This window comes from Mesoplodon mirus, assembly GCF_964341445.2.
Source record: "Mesoplodon mirus genome assembly, chromosome: X".
NCBI classification, from domain to species: domain Eukaryota; kingdom Metazoa; phylum Chordata; class Mammalia; order Artiodactyla; family Ziphiidae; genus Mesoplodon; species Mesoplodon mirus.
In genome coordinates, this window is record NC_138981.1 from 137378958 (window position 1) to 137401681 (window position 22724).

Genomic DNA, 22724 nt, shown 5'->3' on the forward strand with positions numbered 1-22724 from the left:
CCTACCTCACAGGCCTCCTGGAGGCTGACTGAGCTAATGCCTGTGTAGTGCTTGAGACACCGGGAAGCCAGTGCAGTTTGCCCTTAGGAAGATTCTTCTAGAAATATGTAGGTTATAAGGGACCAGTTCTAGCGGAGGCCTTTGTAGGAAGTCGAGTCTGAAGTCGAGTCTCAACCTGGGGAGTCAGTCTCCTGCAGGTTGGACCGTTCTGCACCCCTGCTCCCTTTCCCGAGAGCTCCCTGAAGCCAGAGGTGCTGACCAGGTGGCATTCCACCTTTCTTTCCTTCCTCTTTTCCTCCCTCTGGGCCTCCAGCACTGCACTCCTGCCCTTTCTCACAAAGGCATTTTGGGCCTAGAAAGCCCCTGCTTTGTCCATGAGGGATGCTGGGGTCCATCCTATTCAGCCATGTTGGAGGACCCGGGGCAGCCTGAGGCTCCGGGGCCGGTCCCTGCCATCCCAGCCTTTCCTTGGGGGCCGTGACTACGTGTGACCCGGGAGCACGGGAGAGAGCCAGGCATGGGCCCCACTCACCAGAGCCAGAGGGAGGCTGCCTGGGACTGCCTGCTCCCTTTGGCCCCCGTCGAGCCCCTCTCTGCTGAGCTGCTTGCTGTTTGCAGCTGGCTGGAGGTGGGAGTGGGTGGGATGCAGGAGCCCGGCCCGTTGGAGGGCGGCCTGCATCCTGCAGGCGCCGAGCTCTCCGGTTCAGGTGCTTTGCAGCGTTCTTCCACGTGGGGTTGCCACCGTGGTCTCTGGGACGTTTTTCGCAGTATATCATAGAAAAAAAGATTGTACAGTACACCATGGTCATAACTCCTCGCGGTGCACATTTGGCTTTTACGAATGCCCTGTACATATCTTTTCAAACTCTGTCTTTGTATGGATGTTGATTTGATACAACGCTTCATCTGCAGTAGCCACATTTTCATTGTTTTTGGACTTGTGAGTGTGTGTGTGTGTGTATACACGTGTGAACGTTGCCTTTCTTCACATGCTTATCTGAAACAATAGCCGGCGTGTGGCTATATTTGTACCAGGAGGGTTCCGGTCTGAAGGGAGGAATGTCACCTCCTAGGGCTAGGCAGCCTGAGGACAGGACCCTGAGTCAGGAAAGCCGAGATTAGCTGTTGGAGTGAGCCCGCCAGAGTTGCCGCCTTCTGCCCTCCTTCACAAAAGGTTTTGGATGAAGATGAAGCAGCTCTATCCTGTGGGCCTCCCCACTGTGGGACCCCCCCCTCACACGCCCTTTTGGAGCAGTGCCCCCAGCCTTGGCTCCTGTTCTGTGGGTATCAGCAGCTGAAGGAAATCTGAGCACTCCTGGGCCTTTTTGTTTTTTATTTTTATTTTTGGTGGAAAGATGTGTGACTGTTGACTTTGGGGATGGCAGGGCTGGTTATTTAGATAATTTTCACTTGAAAGAAAATAGAAAAGGCTTTGGCAAATTCCTTGGAATGTGACTGTCACATGTCTTCAACCAAAATCTTTTAAAGACTTTTTTCTAACAAGCATCACAATCTTGTCCCTCCCCTGCTACTCCCCATCACTTGGGGGTTTTCAAAACAAAAGCACAACAGGAAGTGGAGTGCGCAGGTGCCCAGTGTGTGCAGCCCTGCACAGCTGTGACGCGCCCTGGCTGACGGACACGCAACACTGCGCCGTCTGACCCGGAGGCCAGGGCCCTCCTCTTCTACTTGCGAATGCCACTGCCACTAGTCTGAATTCTGTAGGGTGCTTCGGAAAATAGGAATCTGCCCAATTTGTTGGACTTTGTGTTTTTGGTAGCTTGAAGATGACGGATCCGGGTCAGGAAAGCATCTTTTTGCTAAGGAGTTGGAGCCAGATGTTTCTTCTCTGGCTGGGGGTTGATCTTTTCACAACCAAATGGCATCCCACCAGAAGAACTGAAAACAACACTGCCTCTAGATTGTTCCTTTGTCAAAGAGAGAGAGAGAGAGAGAGGGCGGGGGGAGGGAGAGAGGGATTAAGAGAAACTCTCTTACCTACACTCTCTGTTTCTAGGAGTGTGTGTGTGTGTGCTATGTGTCATGTGTGTGCCCTCACGTTCAAGGCTGAGATGGAGAGCTGGGCAGCCAAGCTGCTGTCTAGGCTGCTTTTCAGCTTGACAGGAACGCAGCTCCATCTCAGGATCGCACTGATTCAGAAACAAGCACATCCTCCCCACTGAACTCTACTCATACTAATCAGTATAATTAGCTAATTTAAAAGTACTTTAATCAGACTGCCTGCAACTATGGTAAAAGCCCATTAATTGGAAGCCCACTAATTCAAAACTTAGAGAAAATCACAACTTACGATAATTCATGGTATCTGCGCTTCTCACTCCGTAGAAATATTCAAGATATTCTTCCCTTCAGTTAGTTTTCAGGGTCATATGTGTAAGAAGGATCTCGTTTAAAATGAGTACCTTTTTCAAATAAAAGGCTCAAGATATTATGGATCCCTTCACCGTGCCTTCGGCAGTTCTCATTTGTCAGGCTCTTCGTGTACAGGACGATCTCGGGTTCTCTCTCTGTACTGTGGGAATGTTGGGTATGGCAGCTTTTCATTCTCCTCCTTTATTTGCTCTATGAATAAAATAGTTTGTGAACTAAACTGCAATTTAAAGTAATATAACTGTATATCTCGCTAAATAGTCTGTAAAGCAGATGTTTCGCTATAAGACCGGCCGCTCCCATCATTCGCCCCCAAATATTCGAATGTATCGAGCTTTTCCTTTCACAGGCTGTGGGCGGTGAGTCTCTCTGGAGCAAGAATTTTCCTGACAAAGATATCCTAACAGCGCAGCACACCCCCTCGGGCTCAGTGCCTCAACAGTTGTCCCACTGTCCTGAGCTATGTGACCGTTGCCCAGTGCCCGCCCTTCGCCCGCCCCCAGCCCAAGTATTAACACAGATATTCAAGATTGGGACAAATCCCACAGCTGCTTATGCCTCCCAATCTGTCTCCCCTTACGGATCCCACTTTCCCAGGCCTGAACACACCTGCTCCTTCACTCTGTGGTCGTGAATTTGTGACAGTGGAAACCCTGATATGTGCAACTGAGCTTATAGACAAGATTACTGTGAAATGGATTAATTTTGGTACCACTTTAAACTGTGCTCGTAATTCATGTGTTGACCCATGTCAGCTGGGAAATCTGTACATTCAGGAACATGTCAGGATTTCACTGGAGCCTGGGGGCAACACACAAATGTACTTCTGATTTCTTTCTCTCTCTCTCTCTCCTTTTGTAATTGTTGGGTTTAGCTGTTAAGTTTGTCTCTTTCTGTACCAGAAGATAATGAATAATAATAAATAATAATAAAGAGCAAATGGTATTCATTTGTGTTCTGTCCTCACCCACCTTGGATCCCTGCTGACTCTCACACTTCCATGGGGCATGGATGGTTGTGGGCCACACTTGTTTTTCCAAAAGTCAGGCTGTAGATAAGGAAACAGCCCAAACCAGTTTAGAAGCAGGAAGCAGAGATGTTCCTGGGTCCTAAAGTTTGCCCCATACGTGTAAGATGATCTGCTGACCCGTCCCGCTGGGATGAGGTTAGTAAGGTCTGTCACAAATCACGTTAACAAGTTCCCTGTCACCTGATCTCTGGTTACTAATAGACGTGTCCTTTACTAGAAAAGATGTCCTGCTTGGTTTCAGCGCTGGGGGAGGGGTGGAAGGGAGAAATTTCTCTGTGCCCTACATAGGTGGGACATAATACTCAGGTTTTGCCCTGGCTCAGCTTCCTGAATTCTGATGATGGCAGGAGTACAAGACCATTCAGAGGGCAATGATGCCTTAGCCTCCCCTTGGAGGAAGTGTGGTCTTAGCCCCGAGCACTCCCAGCTGTTGGTGTGGAGTGAGGTATGGCCATGGGAAGTTGCTGGTGAAAGTTGGGCCCACCCCCAGTAATGAAAGTAATCCACTCTTTAATAGGAAAAGCCATGGCAGTGATGAGACAATGGCAGTGAAATTCAGGGCCTCTTTCAAGGATTGAATGTGGAGGCTCAATGCCAAGAATGACAGCCAGAGGCCTTAGGTTCCATTCTTATCCCAAGCTGGCTTATTGAGTGATGCCAAGCTTCTGGAGATGCTGGAAAGTCAAATGAAGACTCTTCAAGCGGACTCCAGCACACAGATGGGATCATGTTATGAACATAGGTTTTCAACTTCAGGCTCTTTTTGTTAGAAACTAGCACTCTAGGCAGCCACTTAGGGTCCCAGCCTAGTCCATGCAAGGAAGCTAATACATGAGGTCCTGGGAAGGTAGGACCCCTCTTTTCACCCTTTCCCCAGACCCCATCCTGTACCATGGCCACACCCTTACAGCAGGTGGCTTGAGATCTCACAGAATGAAGGGACCGAAGGACAGTGGAGAGGAGCCATGAGCTGTGCTTGGAAATGATCAAAGCCAGCATTTATTGAGCACTTAGTGTATGCCAGGCCCTGTAGATGCATTAACTGAGATGATCCTCTCGATAAACCTGTGACATCTGAGGGGATCAAGGCCCGAAAGGCATGCCATTCGACCAAGGCCTCCCAGAGAAGAAGTATCGGCCTCATCATGTGAACCCCATTCTGTCCAGATTGTCCCAGCGCAGGCCACTCATATGGCATTGCTGCTCTCCTTTGGAGATCACTTTGCTTTTGTTTTCTTGTTGACTGTTCATCCTCCCAGCACACCCCCCGCCGCTTCCTGCCCAACTGTTAATTCCACAAGGGCAGGGACCATGTATAACTGTTCTTTTCTCACCACTTCCTCCCCAGAACTCAGCACAGTGCCTGGCTCACAGTCAGTGTTCAATTAAATAAAATGTGTTGACTGATTTTATTCTCCAGTCATAACCCAAGGTCCTTGTATTAGTTTGCTCGGGCTGCCATAACAAAGGCCTGCAGACTGGATGGCTTAAATGACAGAAATGTATTGTTTCCCATTTCTAGAGGCTAGAAGTCTGAGATCAAGGTGTCGGCAGGGTTGGTTTCTCCTGAGGCCTCTCTCCTTTGCTTGTAGACAGCCGTCTTCTCCCTGTGTCTTCATGTGGTCTTCCCTGTGTACACGTCTGTATCTTAATCTCCTCTTCTTATAAGGACACCAGTCATACTGGATCAGGGACCACCCTATTGACCTCATTTAACCTTAGTTACCTCTTTAAAGACCCTACCTCTCAATATAGTTGCATTCTGAGGTACTGGAGGTCAGTATTTCAACGTATGAACTTGTGGAGGGGGGACACAGTTCAGCCCATAACATTCTATTCATGGCAGGGGGAGTCTTTGTTGCCCCTTCTCCCAACCCTGAGCACATCATGCACACTCTGGAAAAGCTTGGGGGTGGACATCATGACTTCTCTGAGATGCTGACAAAGACAGGGGCACCTTGCCATTCTCAAACCGTGCCCCAGAGCAGATTCTTACTTGCCACAGTTGGATGGGCCTGGGACAGCTGCTGAAGGTCCCCACAGGGCAGGTGGGGTTGGGAGAGGCGAAGTGGGCTTCAGAATGGTTTTCCCAGGGTCTCTCTGTGGAGAGTGATGGGAGAACCCAAAGTCTGAAGAACAGACAAAATATTTGTGCGCTCTCAAATTTTTTTAATAGACAAAACATGTTGTTTTCATGAATCACAAGCCTAGCAACTTCAGTAACAGTGGCTTTCAACAATTTCTCTGACGAGCTCAAACTGTGTGATCGATTCAGTTTCACTGGGCTTTATGTGCTATAAAAATAGAGGCTACAGACGCTGGGTAACATTCATATCAGGCTGGTTACACTTAATCACAGAAACACAGTGGGTGGGCTGGTTGATGCCAGCATCCCAGAGTCCTGGGGCTGACCAGGCATAGAGGGAGGAGTGCTGGCAGATCACTGTGTCCCCCAACCTGGGTGTGTCCCTGCTTCCACCCAGGCCATGGGGCTCCAGAAGGGTCCTACCTGTTTGGAGCTCTGGGCCTAGCTTGGTCGGGGAGGCATGAGACAAGCCATAGCCACAGAGCATGTGGAAATTTCTGCTAGGTTGGAGTAGGGGGCTGCCAGAGAAAGCCTTCCTGAAGAAGCCATATCCAATCTAAAGCTTGAAGGATGAGTAGACATCAGTCAGGCAAAAAGAATAGAAGACAATTAAACCAGGCAGAGGGAGAAAATGTGAAGAGGCCTGGAGGCCAGCAAGGCCATCATGTTTTTAAGACAACAGAAGAAGCCAGGGTAGCAGAAGGGGAAAGTCTTGTGCAAGATGAGACTGGAAAAGGTAGAGGGAAGTCAGTCCATGTAGGGATCCCCAGGTCACACTCAGTATTATAGTCTTTAATGATAGTGGGAGCAAGAGGCCATGACCACGCCTATTATATTGACAACAATCTCTCTGCCTGCTGTATGGAGAACGGGCTCAACAGAATCAAAGAGATAAGGTAGGAGGCTATGGCAGTCATCCAGGCAAGAGATGGTGATGGGATTGTCTAGGTTGGTGAGAGAGGAGACAGACAGAAGTAAACCATGGAGAAGATGTTTCCTCAAACACCGAATTACATGTTTAAGAGGTTGTATGAGGGTTCTCCAGACACAGAACCCATCTGAGATATATTGATAGATATAGAGATATAAATATATATCTCTATAGATATCTATCTCTATATAGATATAGAGATAGATATAGAAAGAGATTGATGTACTGTAAGGAATCGCCTCAGGCAACTGCAATTATGGAGCCTGGGAAGTCCCAAAATATGCCCTCTGCTAGCTGGAGTCCCAGGAAAGCCAGTGGTGTGAGTTCCAGTTCAAAGACAGGGGAAGATCAATGTACCAGCTGAGGTAGTCAGAGAGAGGGGCAGAAGAAGCAAATTTCCCCTTCTTCTGCCTTTTGGTTCTATTCATAGCCCTTAATGGATTGTATGACGCCCACTTACATTGGGGAAGGCCATGGGCATTACTCAGTTCACCAATTCAGATGTTGATATCACCCGGAGCACCATCACAGACACATCCAGAAATCATGTTTAGCTAAATATCGGGGCACCCTGTAGTCCAGTCAAATTGACACAAAAGATTAACCATCACAGAAGGAACAGAACCATGCATAGTCACTGACTGGGTTGGGAGGGGCTTGGGAGGAGTCCCACATGACTCTCAGCTTTGGGGGCTCAGACAGTGGGTTAGATGTTGGGACCATTCTCCACGAAGGTAGAATAGGTTCACTTCCCCTGGAGGAAGAGTAGGCTGCGGGGAGGATATTGAGTGTGTGGTGTGGAGTGTGTCTGAGGGGGAACTAAAGAGGGGGGATTAGGCTGAAGCAGCAGATAGCAGAGTCATTTGTGTTGCCACAAAGATGCTAAATGAAGTCGGTATGGGCCCAATGGGCCACAAGAGACGTCAGACAGGCAGGGGGAACTCACTGGAGTATAAAGTCCTGGAAAGCGGGGGAGGAGAGGGTTTCTAGCAGAAGAGACAAGAAAATGATATGAAATGCATCCAGGAGATCAAGTAAGATGAGTGAGGCGGGTCCATTGGATCGAGATGCTAGGAGGTCATTGGTGACCTTGGCCTGGGGCACTTTCAGTTGAGTAGTAAGCCATATCGAATGAGGAGAGGAATATCTGGGAGGTAAAAGAGTGGAGACAGAGTCTGTGGTGGGGGCAACACTTTCCAGGAGTTGAGAAAGGACATTAGCATGAGTGAGACCAAACCCCATGGGAGGACAGTGGCGTGAGGTAGACCAAACACCATAGGAGGACAGTTGGGGTTTTTTATGTTTGTTAGTTTACCATTCAGGTCATTTTTATTCAACAATTGATGGGTTCCTACCACGAGTCAGGCAGTGCACTAAGTGCAGGGGCAACAGAGAGAGGTGAGCAAAGCCCACGAGGTCTCTGCCCTCATGGAACTGCTATCTTAGTGCTGAGAAAGATGTGGCAATGTTTCTGGGCTGAAGAGAGTCATCCTCGTGAGGGGAGTAGCTGAAGGCCCAGGAGGATGCAGAGATAGGTCACTGATAGAACTGAAGCCGGGACCCAAGCTCGAGGGCCACCACCTCTGCCAGCAGCGGACAGTTCATCCTTTGAAACGAACAAGCAGGACGGTCTTGAGGACGGTGTGCAGATCCCACAGCACCAGCTTCAAGCTCGAACTCTGCTAGGAGCTGAGTGCCTCACATTCCATGGCCCCTTCCCCAAGCCACATTGCCTAGGGCCACACAGCCAGTAAATGAGGAGCCATGGCAGGAGGGGTGGAGGAGAGCAGCCAGACTGCTGGCCCCGTCTTCCAAGAGTGAAGGTCAGGGCAGAGTGGGTCAGGGGCTAGAGGATGTTTGCTGGAACTCTCTTGATCCATTTCCTCCCTCAGACCTCCTCCTGTTCCCACAAAGACCCTGGGTAGCCTGTCTGAAGACATGGGTTTGCATCTAAGCCCCGCCACTGAACTGGCTAAGTGAACTGGCTCACATCCCGGCCCTCCATGGGCTCCAAATTGTCTATCTGTAAAACGGGGGATACAGGGAAGAGGATCGGCTTCGTGGATGGGAGAGCTTGTCGTTACTTTACCGGGACTGTTTCTCACTCACCCAGGGTTCTCCTCTCTGTGCCTTCCTCCAGATCAGAGGGGCTGCGGCTGCATGTGCTTTCGAGCAGCTCAGCATCTGCACCTTTACAGCACTTTTTCCACCTCTTCGTTATTGTTGGACATTTTCCTTTGGCCCCCGACCCTCTTGAATTTTACATACACGTCACATTTCAGTCATTGGTTATGGAGACAATTGAAAGCAGATGCAGTGCTCTATGAGGAATCACCTGGCAGGCAAAGCCGAGGACTCTGCAAGGTCAACTTATCCAATCCCATCCCTGGGGAATCAGGAGAGAGGTCCTTCCCCACCCACGACAAGGGTTCCCTGCACCAGACGCACAGTTGACCGATAGGCAAGTGCCTATGCCCTCCGGGTTTCAGAATCTACCGCCAGCTTTGTGTGGAAGGGATTCGTGGACCAACGGAGAGACAGGAAGGAAGAAGGAACAGCGGGGGCAGCAGCTGCTACACCGAGGTGGGGTGGGGTCTGGGGACAGAGGGCAGGTTTCCTGTCATCATGCTTCGCTCTTGGTCCTGCTCTTGCCCCACCTGTGGGGCAGTCCAAAGTTATCCCTCGGGCCATCAGCCAGCAACAATCACCCTAAACTAGGTGGTTGCAGCTCCCCCTGCCTTGTCCAGGCAGCTGCTCTTCACAGGGGGAACCTTTAATAGCGGACCTGAAGGGACCCAGAGCATCCATCTGAGCAGCACGGTTCTGCCGGTAGGCTTGTCAGCCAGATCTGGGGCTGTGTCAATGTCTTTAACTCACTTCTGCTGGAGCTGCTCCCTCCCAGACTGGACCAGAGTTCAGGAGGCGTGAGCAGCACTTCCACTCAAAGCACGTAAGACTTTTCTATCAACCTGAGTCCCCTGGGAAGGCAAAGCTCTAGGGAGCACCCACCACACTCCCAGGGAAGCAGAATGTGGCAGGATTAAGGGTAGGACCGCCACAAAACAACCCCCTGCTACTGTCGCCACAGACCCATGGACTTCTGGCCCATCTGTTTCTATCTGCCCTCGAGAGCAGGAGCTCCGCGAGGATGGGGACCTCGTCCCTAGCCCCAGTGCCTGGCACCCAGCAGTCTTGACTCAGGGCGGTCATTCTGGATGAGAGAAGCCCACATGTGGAAAGCGAGGAGCTTCCTGTAGCCTCCTGCTGATGGCCCTGTCCCCAAGGAGGGGTGGGTTCTAAGGGCTCCCCAGGTGGCCCTGCCACTTATTTCCCTCTCTCTGCTCATGAGGTGGCCCTCTTTCCCTAGGCCAGCTATAGTCCCTGACGTTTGCTTGCTGTCCTTCCTGTCTTTTTAAGGAATGGAAGGACAGCTGCCAGGCTCTGTGAGTCCCCCTTCCCTTTCCCCTCTGTCTTGGGGAGGGCCCTGGGGCTCCAGGGATGACCTCAGTACCAGCTGCTTCCAGAAGCAGGAAGCAGAATTGTTTACAGGTTCCTAAGTTTCATTAGCAAGTAGAGAGGAAGCTCCCAGATGCTTGGAAGATCTGGGTTTGCAGCCAAAATCAGGGTCACTTACTGGGGCTTGAGACTAGCTGCCTGAGACTGTGCTGTGAACAGAGCTGGGGGGGCAGCAGACCATCGCACCCACTAGCTTTGAAAGGCCTCTTCCATAGAACCCCAACATAAGAAAGTGATAAAAACAGCACTGCAGTGGGTGAAGAGAGGCTGGAATAGCCCTAACACACTTCCCTGAAACCATGAAACAATTGGAAACTAGATTCTAGCCCAGTCTTCCATGTGAGATGGGAAACAGCCTCAGAGCAGAGGAAGCAATTTGCCTAAGATGCCCCAGTGTCAGAGGTAGGAGACACTCCCAGGTGTACTGACCCCAGGTCTGGGTTCCCTCTACCTCCCTCTTCTGCTTGCAAGGGAAGTGGGAGCAGGTAGCAGACATGGCTATGAGACCTCAAGCCGGTCAGGAGACTGAATAGAGTACGTGGCTGTCTGAACAGCTGGGAGAGGCCAGTGGTTGGAAGGTATTGGTGGAGGCAAGTGGTCAGGCAGGCAGACAGACAGACAGACACAAGACGAGGACAGACAGGCAGACAGGCAGGCAACAGCCCGAGGTGAACACTTGCTCTGTGGGGAGGAGGGGGCTGGATGCCCTCTAGATTTCAACACAAACTTGCATGCAATTAACTGGGTTTGTTTGGTTCCCAGTGAAGGCTCTAAGCTCACGATCACCTTTAGGGAAAAAGATGATATGTTTTCTTTGGAGACGCTTAGCTTGAAGGGAGGGAGAGCTTTCACCCACATCCCTTTCTGTTAATAAAACAGCTCCTATTTTAATAAAGATTGAAGCCCTCCAGCAGACAGTTCAGAGGAAAGAAATACAGAAGATCAATAAACATATGAAAAAATGCTCAGGTTTATTCATAATTAAAGCAATATAAATTAAAACAACATTGAGATAGAGATCATTTTTCACACATCACAATGATGCTTTTTAGAAAGTTTCATAAAATATCTTCTATTGACAAGTCTGTGAAGAAACCAGCACTTTCTTCCCCTTGGTGAGGTCCCCCTTGGTTCAGCCTCTTCAGAGGGGACATTGTCAATATTGGTCAAAATTGTCAGCACACGTACTCTAGAACCCCACAATTCCACCTCTAGGCACCAGCTCTACAAAAACATGTAGACACATGTGCAAAGAGGCATGTCCAGGAATGTTCCCCGCTACGTTGTTTATAAAAGCAAAAGGCTCTAGACACCCCAGATGTCCACGAGCATGTGCATAAACAGGGGTGCAGCCGTGCAGCAAAATACTGTACTGTGTTCAAATGACGTGAGGTAGATTTGTTCTGACAAGGGAGATCCCCAAGGCACATTGTTCACTTCAAAAAGTAAGTTTCAGAACAGCATGTACCTCAGATGTATGATCTCATTTATGTAAAACACTGCAAACATATACACACACACATCTAAGCCAGATGTTCTCTGCACCGCTCCACCCCACTCTCAGAGTCATCTGTCTAACCTCCATGTGGGGAAGATCTTCGGGTTCCCTGGCTCTCTTCTCTGGGAGCCTTCCACTGGGGTTTAGGTCTGTTCAGCCCACCACTCACACTTGGCCATGAACCATCCTCCTGGCCCCCGTAACACTTGCAAGATCACTCTGTACCCACGGTGCTCTAGCTCTTCGGGCCCCTGAGGTTGTCACACCAGACAGTGGGGGATTTGGGGAGTGTTTGTTTGGAGTAAAGGTTTGGGGCGATTCCAGAAGGAAATTATGCCATTGGAGAGAAAAGTTCAGCATGCTAGAGAGACATGGTAAGGGGCAAGTTCAAAGTCACACAGCAAATTTAATCTCCCACAGCCCAGCCATCCTTGGTGCCCAATTCAAGAGAGGCAGACAGGCCAAGGTGGTGAAATACCAGGGTTTCTGGGTGGCATTGGGGGCCCTAGGGATTGGGAAGGAAGTCTCCCCACCCTCTCTGCTTGGCTTTAGGTGGTGGGGTCCTTTGCCACCAGGGGTCAGTTCTTCTGCATACACCTGGACCCAGTGACCCAGGGCCCAGGAAGCCCCAACTGGCCAAGGCCAGTTAGTAGTCAGAGGGGAATCTGATCTGAGGTCAATAGTGCAAGGTCATGCCCATACCTATCCAGCTGACTTGACTGCTCTCACAATCAGCCACCCTGTAGTGGGGGGACTATAAGTTCCATCCATCGTCCAATGGGGAGACTGAGGCCCAAAGACTTGCTCAAGGTAAGTTCAAATCTTGAACTCATGTGGAGGATGGGCAGGGCATAGGGTTGCCAGCTAAAATACAGGGTACCCAGTTAAATGTGAATGTCGGATAAACCATGGATAAATTTTTAGTGTATGTAAGTCCCAAATACTGCATACTTACACTAAAAAATTATTTGTTGTTTATTTGACATTGAAATTCAGTTGGCATCCTATAGTTTTACCTGTTCAGTCTGGCAGCCCTGGCCTGCCAGAGACCCACGGCTCCTGCTGCCCAGGCTCCCAGAGTCCCACAGAGCACACTTCTCTGCTCCTGAGGTGGCCCTCCAGAAAGCTCAGATTTCATTGCAGCTGCTCTCCTGGAGCTGGAGAGGGCTTCTCCCAGGGTCCTCAGGAATGCAGGCAGGGCCTTTGTCAGCTCAGCTCCAGACAGCTTGTTCCCAGAGCTGGACAGGTGGGGCCACGGAGGGGGTCAGGCAGCCCACATCGTGCCACCCTCTCTAAGCGAGCCCGGCCCCTCCTCTTCCTCTCCTTTGCCCCTTTCCTTCCTCCCTTCCTCTTCCCCTCCCCCCTTTCCTCCTCTCCCTCCCACCTGGTCCCAGCTGTGCTTGCTTTCTTTTGCAAATAACCTCCTCTTCCCCAGGGGCTCTGGGGCTGTTCCCAAGAGCTGAGGGTTCACCTTTGGAGCTTGTATGAGTCGGGGTTCTCCAGAGAAATGGAACCAATAGGATGGATGTATGTGTATCTATATAAATGTGCATATATATGTGCGTGTGTATAGAAAAATTTATTTTAAGAAATTGGCTCATACCACTGTGGGGCTAGCAAGGCCAAAATTTGCAGGGCAGTTCAGCAGGTTGGAATCTTAGGGAGGGGATGATGTTGCAGTCTTGAGCAGAATTTCTTCTCTGGGACACCGCAGTCTTTGCTCTTAATGCCTTCAACTGATTGGAAGAGGCCCACCCACATTATCAAGGATTCATAATGTCCTTTACTTAAAGTCCACCAATTGTAGATATTAACAACAGCTACAAAATGCCTTGATAACAACACCTAGACTAGTGCTTGATGGAATAACTGGGGGCCTTAGGCTAGCCAAGTGGACACATAAGCCTGACCCTCACAGAGGTTTAATCAGTAGGGAAGCTGAGGGAGAATTTGAACTTAGACCAGGGCAGGCAGGGCTGGGGACACTTGGGGCTTCGGTGGCTGTAGGCAGGTCCTTCTTCTCCTGCCCGTCCCTACTTTGGTTCTCATGGCTCTTGTCCAGGCTGACCCAGGGCATGGAAAAGCCATGTCCCTTGTCTGGGAACTCTGGATTGGGGAAGGCGGGGGATGCCCTGCAGAGGGTGCTTTCTTAAGGGTGCTGTGGCCTGGATTATTAGCCAGAGCTGGGCTTGCAGAAGCCATGATGGGATCTAACCCTGCTTTGGCCACTGACTGACTCTGGAGTCCTGTGCTAGTCTGCCTCTATCTAGAAATGATGTTGGGTGGAGCCTACTTGCCCCCCAGTGGGGTCAAATCAGATGACCCGAGAGCCAGGGCAGTTCTCACAGGCAAAGGTTCTGAGCCTTGTCACTTCTCCTAAGTTGCTTACAGAGTAGCAGGGGAGAAGGCCTCGAACCCAGCCAGCAAGATACAGCAGGAACAGAAGGTGCTGGGTCCAAGGCTTAAGCCCAGAGAGGGAGTCTGGCTCCACCCCCATGTCCAGGTGTATCTTCCTTGAGCTCCTACCCCTCAAAGAGCTGATTTGCCAAGTGTATCCTCTGTGCCCTGCTCCCTGTGCATTCTTGGCCACAGCTTACAAGTGAACAACTGGTTATGATGGCAGGAGGACCCTCTAACATCAAAGAAGACATAGAAATGTCCATGGCTGAAGAACTGGTTCCTGGAAGCCAAGGGTATAACTAAGAGCACGTGATCCCAGCAGGTGAGGATCCCCTGTAATGTCCCTTTCCTTGGGTGTCTGCACCTGTGCATGTGTGTTGGAAAACGTGTGGGTGTGGCTAGGCAGACACTCATATATGCATGTGTGTGTGTTTGCATGTATGTGTGATACATGTGTGTGTCTGTGCCTTGGTGTGCCTACACATATATTTGTGGTTTGAGTGACAGGCGAGTTGGGGGCAAAGGGATTGATGATGTGAGCATTTTGTAGCCTGTGATGGAGGAGGTTGTGACCAACATCCCCCCCCCGGCATCCAAGCTACCAGTGTGTCTATTGCAAAACATTCAGAAAGCTCAATTTATAAGATCAATCAAATCAACTCTCTCTCCTAACCCTCCAAAGCCTTCTGCCCTTTAGAGTAAACTCCAAACTCCTTACGATGATCTACAAGATCCAAACAAGGTCATCTCCTCAATATACTTCCCACTGTGGCATGCTGACCCACTCCACTGTGCCTTTATGCCTGTCCTTATAACACCCCAAGAGTGTTTCTTCTTCACAGCCTTTGTGCAATGTCTTCCCTCTGCCTGGAATGCTCTTTCCACAGATTTTCCATGGCTGGACTCCTTTTCAGGTCTCTGCCTCAATATTGTTTCTGACTTTTCTAGAAATAATCCCTTCCTTCTGTCTTGTTATCCTGTTTTTATCGTTTTGGCAGCATGTACGTCTTGATCTGAATCTACACTGGTGGACTATTTTCTGCCCCCCTCCCCCATTCTCTCTACACACAGAGATGGTCAGTTTCTTGATTGCTGCCATCTTGTCTCTTGGCCATTGCTGGCTTTTAAATAACCTAGCCCAGATATTGACACTCAGTAAATATTTGCTACATTTTGAATAGACGAAGAAACTGAGACCTGGGATTAGCCAGTAGACATCAGTGAATGGGTGTCGAGTGATTCCTAAGAAGTTGGGAGACCCTATCCTTTTTCTGGTGTGTTCTGTGCCCATGAAGCCTTGGTATAGCCTCTATGGGTGTTCCTGGGTCCTCTGTTCTTCACCCTAGAAATGAAGGAGCATGGATCCCAGTCCCCGGGTGTTTGTCAGTGGCAACAGAAGTTGGATCTAAAGGCTGCTGGCTCTGCTGCGGTTTGGAATATGGCTGCAACCTGGTCCAAGAAAGTGTACTGTATGGGGCCCTTTAAACTTGGTGGCTGCGTTGGGTTTGGGAGTACCAGCTCTAGTCTGAAGATAGTAAGTCGAGCAGGGCCAGATGTTGACTTTGGGGGAAGGATGAAGCTCCTGTGTACTAGGCAGGCAAACGAGGACAGCAAGGTCCAGCAAGAGGTCAGGGCCATTATTTATTTGGCTGGCAGTTCAACCTAGAGCCCAGAATGCCTGAAGCACACATTGCTTGGGGAGTACATATATGCTTTACTGTACAAAAGTCCAGGGTGTGTGAAATGACGCTTTCTTTTATTAATAAATGAATAAATATATCTGTTTATATATGTACATCTATATATGTATATTTTCTCTATATATCTATATTTTATATCTATTTATATATATAATTATTTATTTCTACATAAAATATATAAAAATAATTATATATAACTATATATAAATATGTAAATCTAGATATACATATAAATATATCTGTATATCTTAGGGCTTGGACAAGGGTAAGGCAAGTGAAATTCATATGCTCCCTGGTTATTAGGAAATCCAGTCAATTGAATCTGAGTATATTGTGGCCAATCCTTTAAGCTACATTCAATTTGAGTGAGGGAATGTTCCAGAAAAAATGGTGGCTATACTGTTGCAAAGGATACTGGGAAAAGGCAGCCATTTTGGAGAAGAGGAAGACCTGACTGTTCTAGAGAATCACATGAGCCCCTGAGTTCCGTCCTTCTGTAGCCTATCCTTTCAGCTACGCTCGATTTGGGTGAGGGAAAGTTGTAGAAACATGGTGGCTATACTGTTGGAAAGGTTACCGGGGAAAGGCAACCGGGTTGGAAAGGAGGGAGAACTGATGTTCTAGAAAGTCACCTGACTTCCATTGTTCTGTAATGAATCTTTTAAGTTACACTCACCATCTGAAGGAATGTTCTAGAGAAAATGGTGGCCCCGTTGTTGCATCAAATACTGTGGAAAGGCAGGCATCTTGGGGAGGAGGGAGACATGACTGTTCTAGGAAACTACTTGAGTCTGGTAGTTCTGTGGCTGATTCTGTTAGCTACATTCACCTTGGATGAGGGCAAGTTGCAGAAACATGGTTGTTATACTGTTGCAAAGGTTACTGGGGAAAGGCAACCCCACCTGAGAGGAGGGAGAACTGACTGTTCTAGGGAGTGTTACAATAAATGGTGATATTATTCCACCCCCAATGAATAAAGAGAAAGAGAGCTCCCAGGTCACAGAGCTCCTGGGAATGAAAATAAGCCAGAAATATTGAACTGGATTCATGTGTCCTAAGGCTGAACTCAAATCTAGATGCTCCAGCAGGTCAGGTTCATGCCGTGACACTGACATGGGAGGTGGAGGTGCTAGGGGTATTTAATTAACCTCTGGATTAATTAAAGTTACCTCTTAGGACCACGGGAGTACACCTTTAAAAACTAGAGTCCTTAAATTGAATTTAGAAATTAAATTTAGACATTTAGAGTTAAATTTCTCAATTCTACTTATTTATTCATTATTTATTTTTTAGTAAAAAAGTTAATGGAGCTCTTACTGCCTCTGAGAGAACCACAACCTGAAAGAGCAAAAAATTCATAATACTGTTCTGTTCATTGGGGGTAAAAAATGTAGTGTGCCTTAAAAAGTGTATGAAGATAAAAATAACAGTTTTGGAAATAATTAACAGAGGGAAGCTGGGACTTGCTGCAGTTCATAGATTTTCCTAATCTCCATCAAACGTAAATAAAAATCCAATGTTTTACAGTGTATATAATTCTAAGTAGAGGGTTTCTAACATTAAAAGCAAAAGAGTAAAAAGGCAACTCTTTTTGGACAGTTAGACCTGTCATCTGATGGATGGTCATAAGTTATCATTGAGCTTACAGATATTGTTAAATTAATTCTTATGATATTGATGTGTTAGAATATGTTATCTCAAACAAACAAACGAACAAGCACACCCCAGTCACTGATCCTTATTTTGCCTTCAACTCTCTCAAAACACTTTTTCTCCTTCTGATCCCAAGATATAGGAAAATCAAGGGGATAGTGTGGAAATTGTTCTAGGAGAAAACTCTCCATCTAATTCCCTGTTATAGTCCTGGAGTCTTGTTGACATGCACTGTCCTTTTAATGCTATTTTTGAGGTATCTTAGGAAGAAGAAGAAGAAGAGGGAGAAGAAGGAGAAGGAGGAGGAGAAGAAAAAGAAGGAGGAGAAGAGGAGGGGGAAGAAGAAAATAAAATACTATGGCTGTGAAGTACTACTGTTCACACACACACACAAAATCACACCAATATCTGTGTGCACTTTTGAGAAAAAGAAATGTTGTCCTATCACAACAAATGGAGCGTGGTGGCAAAGTTCTTATGAGAATCCTTTAGACAGAAGATGTTCCACCTTGCACTTTAACATTTTCTAAGGAACAGAGGAGGGCTGCAGGTCTTTCTCAGGTGACAGGTAAGCCTTAGTTGTCTATTTCCTTCTAAGAATGAGGCAAATAGAAGAGGCAGCCCAGAAGGCTGAGTCTGGGTGAGGCCTGTCAGATGGCAGGTTCTGCTTTGGCTGTCCTGCCCGGTATCCTTAAGCACTGAGATTCAGAGGGTCCTACTTTGAGGCACCATCACCTCCGCTTTCCCACTCATTTAGTTCAGGTTTGGGCTTCAGGGTAAGTCCCCGGCTGCCTACGAGATGGGATGAGAGCAGTGGGTGACTGTTCCATGTCCAGACCTTCAGTTAGTGCTCCTGTTTTCTACCTCAGTCCTCCTCCACCCTAGTGGTCCTGCAGACTCCAGGTCTGGGTCCTCTCGGAGGGCTGCCGGGAAGGGAGCTCCCTCTCAGCTGCTCCCCATTTGCTTCCAAGAGCCACAAGCCCAGCAGAGGCCTGCTTTGCTGGGTTTCTTTATCGGCACTTTCTGAATTCTACAATCCTGTTGAGCGCTTTCATTCTTCATTGCCTCTCCTATTATCTTGTTTCTTATGGGTTTATACTATTTTCCTGTCTTTGCTGTCACTTTAATGGAGTCTTAGGTGGACGCAGTGTCAAAAAGGAGAGGCATGTTAGTGTCATGGTTAAGAGCACAACCTCTGGAGTGAAACGTCCTGGGTTCAATGACTGCTTTGCTACTTACCAGCTGTGTGACTTGGGCAAGTTATTTGCCCTCTGCGTCTCAGTTTTCCTCTTTCAAAATGAAGTGATAGTGATACCCCTTTCGAACGGTCTTGATGACGATTTAATGACCTGGTATTGGCAAGTGCTTAGAGGATGGTCCCTGGCATGTGGTGAGTGTGTGTTAAACAAGCAGCTGGTAAAATAGTTCCTCCTGCCCTGGAATCCTAGAGCTGAGATTTGAACCCAGGCAGGTCGGGCATATTCTGCTCCTCTGGCCCACAGTGGCTCTTCAGGGCATGAGACCCCTCTGACCCCAGAGCTCTGGGCCAGAGACCCGCTCCCTCAGTCCCAGGAGTCATTAGCAGATGGATCAAAACGAAGGCTGAGGGAATGACTGGGCTCACCCTGGTTTCCCAGTAGCCAGGGTTCTCTCCTGAGCTCCGGTGCTTCCTGTGTGCCCTTGGGAACTGTGGTCACCTTGCTAGGCCTTAATTCCCTTGGTTCTGAAAGTGAGGATTTCCTCTCCCCTTCAGTGCTTGCTCAGACTCAGCCAATGTCTGCATGTCACGGTGCTGGCAGAGGACCGCTACCCGGGAAGGGAAGGACCGCAGGCCGACAGACTCACTGTCCAGAGAAGCTGGACGCTGTCCCCACCTTACCCGCCTGCCTTCATGGCCCTCCTGTGCATCCTGGCAGGCCCGGCCTGGGACCACCAGAAGCTCTGAGTCTCTGTCTTTTCTTCCTTCCCAGCATCTCGGAGGCAGATATGGTCACTGAGATTGGCCTGGAAGAACTAAATGGACTGGAGGTGGAGGTCATGAGAAGACAGGCGAGTGTCCAGGACCCACTTGGAGGATGGAGGCAGAATCATGGTGTCTTGGGGTGGCTGGGGCCACCCACCTTGAGGATGCGCAGGCTCTCCAATCATCTTACCCTCTAGCACTGGAGGTGAAGTCGGGCTCGCCTCCCCTTCCTCGCAGCCGTCTTGGCTCATGTCCTATTTTGACGCCCGGCCTCAACCTTGTCTCTCTCCCTGAGATGCGGGAAGGGAGAAGGGGAGGAGAAAAGGAGGAGGAAGAGGGAACGTCAGAGGATAGGAGAAGTCTATGCAGAGAGAACAGACCAAGAGGTCTGAGCGAGGGCTCGCCTTCATTCACACAAAGTCCAGGTCTCCTCAGGAAGAGTCCCCAGCAGGCATGGGTGTGGCCATGGAGGGGCATCTTCCCTGGTGGCCCTCTCTGGGCCCAGCGTGTCACCCCATTCTGGGGCCCTCCCTCTGGTGCTGCTGTCCCCACACCTTTCCCGGCTCTCCACGGCACAGCTGGGACGGGCTGGCTTCTTCCGGACAACGGGAAGGACACCAAGGTCGGGGCAAGGCGGCCGGGCCTGAAAACACAGGCAGCCCAGCCCCCAGGTCCCTCTGGGCCCACCCCAAGCCCCTGGTCTCAGCTGCTCTGCTTTCTTCTTGCCCAGAGACACTTTGGCCTCCCAAAGGGCAGCAGAGGCCCTTCCTGTGCTAACGTCCTACTTTTCCCCCTACTGGTGTGCCGCGGGCCTCCCCAGAAGAGACTTGCCCACCAGCCGGCTCCGGTCTCTCTGCAGCTGCACATGATCACCGGGCATCTGCGCGCTGTGGAGGACGAGGGTGCCACCTGGCGCCACAGGGAAGCCGTGTTCTTCACCATGCTGTTGTCTACCTGCATTTCCAACCTCTGGCTGTGGATGCGCCAGTGATGCCGACCCGCCGAGGAGCTGGAGCCCTTCCCTCCTCCCCTTCTTCTCTTCTCTCCCTCGGCCACCCCTCCCTGCCCATCCTCCTTCCAACTCTCAGCAGCCATCAGCAGCATGAGGGCCATTTCCCAACTCTGCCTGAGGGAAGCCCTAGCTGCTGGAAGGTGGAGGAAGTGTGGAATTCCAAAGGCCTGAACGGGCTGGCATGCAGCCCCTTTGGAGGGTGAGGAGGGTGGCTTCCTGTCCCCACAGTAACACCAGTGATAGGTAGTTCCTGCTTGCCTGTCAGGGCTCCATGGTGACCATCTTAGAGCTAGACCTTGCCTCCGGGCCCTCAGCGTCCCTTCTGTTCCATCCTCGGCATGGACTTGGCTGTGTCTTCCCTGTTTTCTTCAATGTTGTGTGCAGGGCTTTGCGCAGAGGATGTTCTCAATAAAAGTTCAGTGATAGCAGCAAACACTGGTGGCTGAGCTTCTTGCATCCGGGACTCATGTGGGGACAGCCCCTCTAGACAATGACCTTGGTTCCCTCTTCCCAGCCCCCTCCTCCCTCCCCATCGCCAGACCAGTCGGGGGCCTCCTTAGGGGCAGGGTTTGGCAAGGTCCTTCCTGTGTGGCTTCCACCAGCGACAGCTTATGGGGAAGCGGTTCTGCAGCAGTAGCTTGTCCTGGTTGGGTGTTACAGGAACTCAGTCAGAGGAATCGCCTGGACAGGAACAGAGACTTTTCCATTTGTTCGGGAGGAAATTGAGTCCCAGAGAGGGGAAACATGGCCCCGGGGTCATCTAGCAAGACCGAGACAGGGTTGGGTCTAGGGTCTCCTGAACCCATCTAGGGTCTAGGGCTCAGCCTGCCTCCTACAGACTGGTCGGGGACCAGCCCCGACTCGGCTCTGGAGGCTGGATGGGAGGCCACACAGAGGGCCTTTGAACCCTTCTCCCCTGTGTCCACAGCCCTTTAACATTCACCTCATACAGGGCAGATTGCTGAGTAGGGCAGTGGGACTTGGCCTAAGAGGGCAGGAGTGTCACTGCTTGGGGCCTGGCCTCAGGGCAAATGTACTGGGCTGCAGGAGGCCTTCAGAAGAGCTGCTGCTCTTTCCCTGGGACCAAAGGATAAACACACATTTCTCAGGGGCAAGGACCTAGATCATAACATTGTCATTGGCTTTAGTGGCTAAACGGACCTTACCCAAGCCCCCAAGTGTCTGTCAAGGCTTCTCCATCTATAAAGGTGAGAGAGAGTGTTAGTTACTAGATATAAAATAAACACGACCCTGTGTGTGTGTGTGTGTGTGTGTGAGAGAGAGAGAGAGAGAGAGAGAGAGAGAGAGAGAGAACACAAGTGAGGAGGGATGGTGAGAGGGAGAGAGACTTGAGCCCTTGAGCCTGCTCTGCCCCTGGCCCACCCCTCTCTGGCCCTCAGTGGGCTCCACACCATGAGGGAGTTCCTGAGCCTCCGGGGCCTGTGGTACTTCTGACAGCAGGGTGTGGGTCTCCTGTCAGCCCTGTGCCGTCCCGTGAACATGGCTGCTGGAGCTCGGGCTCTGCTGAGAGTAGAAGCAAGAACATTTGGTGAAGAAACAGTTGGAAGATTCCCTCTCTGGTCCCAGAGAAGAGAGGGTACTGGGGTGCCAGAGGAAGACACCTGCAGAGTGGGGAGAAGGCAGTGCCCAGATACAAGTGCTTCTAGTCAGGAGAGCCAAGAGGCCCAGGGAGGACCCCGCCAAGTGGGCCCTGGAGCCCCAGGAATCCCCTGAGGACCTGGAGGAAGGCCGGGCTGCCTCTTTGCAGGCCACCCGTCCAGCCCCCGGCCCTCAGGTGCCTCTCCTGAAGCTGCTCCTTTCTTCTGCTCCAACCCGGCCATGTGGGAGTGCTCAGAGGAAGGGAAGACTTCTGCGGGGCTGGGCAAGGTCTACCCTCTGGGCCGTGGGAGTGAGTGTGTGAGCGAACACAGACATGTGTGCAGAAAAGTCTGCTTGAAAATATGTTGTGAAACAAAGGTTCACCCTTGGGAGCACTTTAGCTGAGGTGCAGACAAACAGTGTGGAGGCTCCTGGAGAAACACCTCCCGGGCTAAGTGAGCAAAGGTGGAGCCCTGGTCTGGGCCCTGGCTGCCCCTCCACCCCTGTGCTGTGACTGCTCGCTGCTCCTAGCCCTGTCTGCCCTCTTCATCCCCAGAGGCCTCCAGAGGGCGGAGCCAGAGCTGTTCCTTGCTGGCCCCTCCGCAGGGCTCCCTGGCTGGATGGCCTCTGCCCAGGGTCCCCAGCAGCAATTCTGGTCTAATTGACTCCTGAAGAGAGGGCTGGGTCTTCCCCCCTTTCCCTTCCCCAACCCTGACCCCTCTTGGAGGCCAAGTCCAGGGAACCCTGGAGGGGAAGGAATTGATTCCCCCCAACCCTGCCCCACCTCAGGTACCTCTTTTCTCTCCCAGGTTTCCCCTGTGGTTTGCCCTCTGGCCAGGGAGGTAGGCTGGGGCTGTGAACAAGGCTGGAGACAGGTGCATGGGGGTGGTGAGCAGGTGACTCTGGGTCCCCAGACACAAAGCCCTGAGCAATATGTGCTCTATG

The 22724-nt window shown here is 50.4% G+C and overlaps 1 protein-coding gene across 1 annotated transcript; it reads left to right on the forward strand.

Annotated features, from left to right (window-relative positions):
* Positions 1-14068: 14068 nt before the first annotated feature.
* FATE1 (fetal and adult testis expressed 1) lies at positions 14069-20159 on the forward strand (the record flags this gene model as incomplete). The annotated part of the gene is made up of 5 exons (XM_082609354.1): positions 14069-14145; positions 14924-14928; positions 15199-15316; positions 19176-19254; positions 20028-20159. 5 exons carry the CDS (start codon positions 14069-14071, stop codon positions 20157-20159), a joined length of 411 nt encoding a protein of 136 aa, XP_082465480.1.
* Between the last annotated feature and the right edge of the window lie 2565 nt (positions 20160-22724).